Source organism: Hibiscus syriacus, unplaced genomic scaffold (assembly GCF_006381635.1).
Source record: "Hibiscus syriacus cultivar Baekdansim isolate YM2019G1 unplaced genomic scaffold, ASM638163v2 tig00112925_pilon, whole genome shotgun sequence".
Taxonomy (NCBI): Eukaryota; Viridiplantae; Streptophyta; class Magnoliopsida; order Malvales; family Malvaceae; genus Hibiscus; species Hibiscus syriacus.
The window spans coordinates 892131-898827 of NW_024063420.1; the positions used below are offsets into that span (position 1 = coordinate 892131).

The window sequence follows — 6697 nt, forward strand, 5'->3', positions numbered from 1 at the left end:
TTACCAAATGGAAAACCCATCATCAAATTATAGTAATCCATCATTTCCCTTCATTTTCATCATAAGTGAAAGGAAAAGGACTAGGCGAGGGAATAAACACATTTATGCAAGGTTCTAATCTCAAATAACAATGGACATAAAAGGTATTTAATATGAAAATAATAATTTTGTTTATTCTCCCTCTATTTATTTCCTTTGTTTTCTTATTGGCTACACAAATTTCATATCAAAATATAACTGTAAAGACATTTATCTCCCTCCTTTCTCCTTTAAAAACTGCGCAAATCAGGGGGGGGACCTTATTTGGACTCTCCTCTTTTACTCCTCTTATTCGTGTTCCGCCAGGTTCGTTAAATCTATTTTCTTTCGCCTAATTTCTTGCAAGTTTTTCTCCAGAAGATCTTTTTCTTTTCTAAGTATGTTTCGATTCCATCTTTTTTTATATATTATATTTCTGATTAATGCATTGTTAATCCGATTAATTAGACTTTTTTCCTCTTAATTCTCTAACTTTGGGGTTGAAATTGCTTGTGATTTCTGTTCTCTTTGAGAAATGAAGCGTTATTAAGAAAACGTTAAAGATGATGGATGAGCTGAGAAATAGAAAACTGTTTTCCTTTTTATTTTTTTATGATCCAATATCGTTGAGTTTTGGTGGATGCTTACATTTTAAATTTTTAGCGCTTTTCCAGCTGAAGAATATAGTATCAACTCTTATTATTGTAGATCTTTGCAAGCATTTCAAATTTTTGCAGCTTGAAAGGTTTCAACGTTTGATCCCGTTCTTTATTATTTTTTTTACATAAAAAAGTAGAGCAGATAATGTGTGCCCAAATAAATAAAAACCGTTTGATTAATGGGGGAAAAGCAATGAGGATGCCTAATTCATTAATTATTTTGTCTGTTGCTGCCGAGGTTTTAATGCCATAATTACTAGTTATTCATTGTTGCAAGATATATTTGGTTGCTATTAAAATTCTTAATAGGATCTGGATTTTGAATCATGTCAAAATTTTGACTAGCTTGATATTCTTGATTTGAAACTATTTACTGCAGAATTTTTTGTAGTTCGCGTTCTATTCTGATTGGATGTAACGAATATCAATCTCAATGAGTAGATGCTGAAATATTAAATTTAGCCTCGGCCCTTTCAAATTTTTTAGTACTCTGTCAAAAATCAAATCCAGCTTCTTTAAATCATTTTCAGACTATAAAATTGAATTTAATTTCCAAATCTTCTCGTTTAATGAAGGTTTCCAAACAGATCTCGGGCTCTCAAGACTTGTAAGAGATCATTGTATATGTTATCTCTTCCTAAAAAATTGTTACTTTCCTATAACTGTGTTAAAATATATGCATTGCAATTGTATGCTTCTATTTTATTTCACAGTTATTATTGTTTCTGAAATAAGGAACTTTCTTCATTGTCTTTATTACATGCGGATGCTTGTTTGTTCTTCTTTAACCTTTTGATTTTCCAAATAATTTGTTGATTCAGGTATAGCTGCTGGTTTTTTGACTCCCGAGCTTTGTTTTTGCTCCCATGAAAATTGAGAAACAAAGATTGCTTGATTAATTGGAGACTGTAGTTAATAATGTCCTCTGTAAGCAAGGCTGATAGGAAGGCAGCACTTGATGTGGCCTCATGGTTCTTCAATGTTGTCACATCTGTGGGTATAATCATGGTCAATAAAGCCTTAATGGCTACGTATGGCTTCAGTTTTGGTATGTTTCGAATGAACATTTTATCTGTAAACTTTGATAAACTTTGCCTTTGCATTACATGTCTAATGGATCAATCACTTGTTGGTACACGGATACGACTGCATATGGTCGTCTAAGTCTAAAAGGGAGAGCAATTATGAATGGCTGAAGGGCTAAGAAGTAAACAACACTTTTAAAGTTGGATAAACAAAGAAGTTATCTATCATTAGCATTATTTTCTTTATCAGCTTCTGTTTGAAAGACCCAAATTGGAAGGGTTCAAATCCTTGAATGGGCAGGGTGAGATTTGTGGGATGAGTGAGAGCTTCCTCCCATTGTCTTGCTCAATTTCCTTAAATACCAAAAAATTCCTTGCATACGAAAAATAGCATGTTTTGACCATATAAATTCTGAAGTCAATGTTAAGAAATTTTTACCTTTCCAACAACCCTGATTGTGTACCATTTTTACTTGGGTGCAGCTACAACATTAACTGGTTTGCATTTTGCCACCACAACCTTGTTGACGGTTCTTCTTAGATGGCTGGGTTACATTAAGGGATCGCATCTGCCATTACCCGAACTTCTCAAATTTGTCTTGTTTGCAAACTTTTCTATTGTTGGAATGAATGTGAGTTTGATGTGGAATTCTGTGGGCTTCTATCAGGTCAGTTTCTGCAACTAGGCTATTATCTACTATGTATGATCTGGTTGAAGTTATGTTACATTTGTTTGTTTAAAAATTATTCTCAGATAGCAAAGCTTAGCATGATTCCAGTATCGTGCTTTTTGGAAGTTGTTTTTGACAAAGTCCGCTACTCAAGAGATACAAAGCTTAGCATACTGCTTGTTCTCTTTGGAGTTGCTGTCTGTACTGTTACAGATGTGAGTGTCAATTTCAAGGGTTTTTTAGCTGCTGTAATAGCAGTCTGGAGCACAGCCCTCCAACAGTATGTAAGTAAATCTGTACTAGTATCCTGATTTTACCTAAGACGCAATTTGTTGGAAGAAAATTTGGACAGTAGTGTCACATAACTTTTCAATTAAACAAGGTTCAGAATGCATGTCTTGGCTTAATCCATTCTATAAATGTGGCACATGCCATGCGTAATCTTGTTTTACGGACTGAAATTTTTTGTCTTTCGTTGTTTTACTTATTTATTATTGCAGTACGTACATTTTCTTCAACGTAAGCATTCTTTAGGATCTTTCGACTTGTTGGGACACACTGCTCCAGTTCAAGCTGCAAGCCTACTGTTAGTTGGCCCTTTTGTGGACTACTGGCTAACAGAGAAAAAGGTTTATGCCTATGACTTCAATGTGATATCAGTGGTATGGTTCTTATCAGGATTAACTAGATTTTAGTCGATAATAGTACTGCTCCATTTCACATGCATGCATGCTGATAAAGTCATTGCATCTTATTCTATTACGCACTGCATGTTATGCCTTTAGTTCACACAATGCAAAATGGTTTGAAGTATGGCTGTTATTACCTGCATATTAAATAGGAAATTAAGAAGTCTTGGTCTAATGCCAAAGTTGGTGCTATTTTATGTCTCTATCAATTGTGCTTTTATATTGTTCTTGATATCGGTTGCTACCCCTTTTAACGGTTTTATCTGCAGATATAGTTCATGTGCAACATAACATGAAAATCAATAGACTTTGCTAGCAGGTAGCCTTGAGTCAGTGTAAATGATATTGTGATACTCTGTGCATGCAGTTTTTCTTAATCATGTCATGCTCCATTGCGGTCGGGACAAACCTCAGCCAGTTCATCTGCATCGGCAGGTTTACAGCTGTATCATTCCAAGTGCTCGGCCATATGAAGACTATTCTCGTCCTGATGTTAGGGTTCATTTTCTTCGGGAAAGAAGGTTTGAACCTACACGTAATTCTGGGTATGGTCATCGCAGTTGCAGGAATGGTCTGGTACGGTAATGCCTCCTCCAAACCGGGAGGAAAAGAACGACTGGTTTATTCAGCCCCGAGCAACAAATCACATAAACAGGAGTTATCAGATTCCACCGAGACAGAGGAGGTCTGAAAATTCGTTTACGGGTTTAACAAAGTAAAAGGTAAGAAAAGATACGTCCGGAGAGTGAAACGGAGCCATTTTATTTTAACCAAGTCGAGCAGATTCCAAGAAACTATTTACACTTAGAGGATCAAAGGTCCAAATGACTACTATATTGATCTTTTTTTTTCACAAATTATTGTTGATCGTTCTGTTGTCCTTCAATTTATTCAAACGGAAAGATGGTGTTGAGAGGGACCAAATTCGCTGTGAAAACAGTAATTTTATTCTTTTTCACTAATAACATTTTCTATAATTATTTATTTCCTTGTTGTTCAATCTACTTATTATACTTTGGTCATTAGTCTAACCAAATTCAGGTATCTCTTTGGCTTTGTATCAAGTCTTGCAGGAGGTTCATAAAGAAATATAGTGGTTCATAGTGGTCCCAAAAGCCACATTTTTTCGCATAATTCCATTAGTAAAAAGGAGAATTTTGGCGGACCCTGTGATAAATTTAGGATAGAGAGAATGATGCGTTGATGTCATAAGAATTAATACAGTAGTTAATAGAGCCATTAATGGTATTGGGAAAATCTGCACTGCACAAATATGCGAGCTTTTGCATCACTGGAAAATAATGAGAGAAAGGATGAACAAGCAGGCATTGAATGACATTGGGCCTTGATTAAATATAAGGCCCAAACAGGGAAAATCCTAATATTTTTTCAATATTTTATTTTAGGGTAAACTACACATATAGTACTTAAACTATTACTTTTGTTCCATTTTAGTACATATACTTTTTTTCTTCAAAATTATACCTAATGTTTAGTTGGTTTCGAGTTGGTACCCTGTTAAAAAAATTAATATAATTATTAATGTGGTATTTTTTTTTCATTAATGACATAACATTACCTTATGGTGACACATCAACGTCACCATTAAGTTTTTAACGATTGTACCAAAATGAAACGTAAACTAAATATTAAGTATTATTTTTTGAAAAAATAAAATTTAAATATTAAAATAAAAAAAATAATTTAGATACTAGACATATAATTTACCTCTTATTTTATTTATTTAATAGTATTGATAGGAAAATAATGAGGGTAGGGTCCGTCTCTACTTTGATGCCATCATTTATTTCGTGTGGCATTGATAAGATTTTCATTCTCATCTCTTTTTCTTTCACACTTTCTGTTTCGATAACAAAGGTGTGAGACCCACTTCCTTTTTCCCTATTTCTCCAACTTCAATAAACTAAAAAACAAAAATCATCATCATAATCATCACTATCCTCTTCTTCTTTTTTTCTTTTCCCTTTTTTTTTAACTTATTTCATTAATTAATCCTTTAAATAATGTAACCCAACAAGGGAAAGTGAAAAAAAAAATTAAATGGACTTTACTTGATATCTTTTTTTATGAGAATAAACTGTATATTAAATTATGCCACATTATGGCCAAAATAATGATTAGTTGGTAGCACTTTTTAATACAAGAAGATATAACTATAATTAATTATGTACTTATCACTTTTTATATGTGATCTGAATGTTTAAAGGATATGTTGTTATTCTTAGAGATAATGAATTCGAATAACTATATTAATAAGGATTCTAAATATTTATTACTTTATAATCTTCACATACTATTAAAAAAATCATAATTACATATAATGTATATTTCAAAGAATTATCATTAAAAATTGGAATTAATCATTATAAAGTATGATAAAATTAATAATATTTTATTAATCTAGGATGCTTACAAGTTGTGGTATATGTTTTAAAAACTCTCAATCGTTTGACAATAAACGCTCAAATACCATGTGCAGTGTCTGGTGCTAAACTTGAGACCTCTAGAAATAACAATCATTCTTTTACCACTGAAGTAACTTGATTTGTGCATGATAAAATTAATAATTGATTTGGTGTATAACCAATTCTTCACATAAGGTAAATTATATTTTATATAATATAGATATTTCAAAAGCATATTGATAAATTTAACTCTTAATGTTTATATATTGCTAATTTAGTCATTACCTTTTTAGTTAAATTTTGCTCTAAACCTTTTTTTAAAAAGTCAATATTAACTCAAAATCGTTTAAAAAAATTAAGACATAATGTTAAAATTAGTCCTCAATGTTTGTCTAACTGATCATTTTGGTCTTTATTATTTTTTTAGAGCAGTTTAGCCCTCAATATTTTAATTTCTTTTGTCAAAATAACTTCTACTTTAAAATATCTCTAAATAAGCTAGTTAGATTGTATATCTTTGAGATTTCCAGAATTCATAGGGTTACTATGTCTATCATTCTTGATTGATATTCGAGGCTTACTTCCAAATTCTAGGAAACTCTATATATGACATTGGATACTCGTATCGACGTAAATGTCATACTGATTATTGAATTTTCAAAGAGAAAAATTTTAAGCTCTAATATAATTCATATGCTAATTTAAAGAGAAGACATATCGAATTAAGTGTTGGAAATTTGATTTTTCCCAAAGTATTTCAGCGATGAAAGGTACATATATTTAGACGTCAGGGCTAGTTGAGTTTTAGAATCTTTGCATCATGGTAGATTCTCTAGAGAGTAGGATCAATTACCTATCAGCTTGAATCAGAGTTGTGAATCAAAGTCGAATGTAGTGAGAAAATTATCTCTGAACGTAAACCCAAATTCATCAAAGGTCCAAGGCATAGAAGATCAATATGATAAGAAATAAAAGTCATCTTGATCAGTCAATGCGATGTTTTGTTCAACCCTAACAAAATTAAGCAATGTGATCAATCAAACAATCAATGAAAAAGACCAAAACGTGCCAAAAGACAGACGAAAACGTGTCATAAAGGTAGAGAAAAATATGTCACAAAAATAGAGTTATTAAAAACTAAAAGAAAATCAAATCAAATATATGATATAAAAGAATAGCGAAAAACAATGAATACTAACAGTCTACCAT

At 32.0% G+C, this 6697-nt stretch overlaps 1 protein-coding gene across 2 annotated transcripts; it reads left to right on the forward strand.

Moving 5' to 3' along the window:
- Positions 1-276: 276 nt before the first annotated feature.
- LOC120184562 (UDP-rhamnose/UDP-galactose transporter 4-like) lies at positions 277-3851 on the forward strand. 2 transcript variants are annotated; one of them, XM_039188992.1, is made up of 6 exons: positions 277-316; positions 1487-1725; positions 2186-2370; positions 2457-2657; positions 2874-3035; positions 3430-3851. In XM_039188992.1, the coding sequence occupies exons 2-6, from the start codon at positions 1596-1598 to the stop codon at positions 3751-3753; spliced, it is 1002 nt and encodes a 333-aa protein (XP_039044923.1). In that variant the 5' UTR covers positions 277-316; positions 1487-1595; the 3' UTR covers positions 3754-3851. The 2 variants fall into 2 exon arrangements, with proteins under 2 accessions (XP_039044923.1, XP_039044924.1); XM_039188993.1 differs by having other exon boundaries at positions 285-345; positions 1499-1725.
- Positions 3852-6697: the final 2846 nt, after the last annotated feature.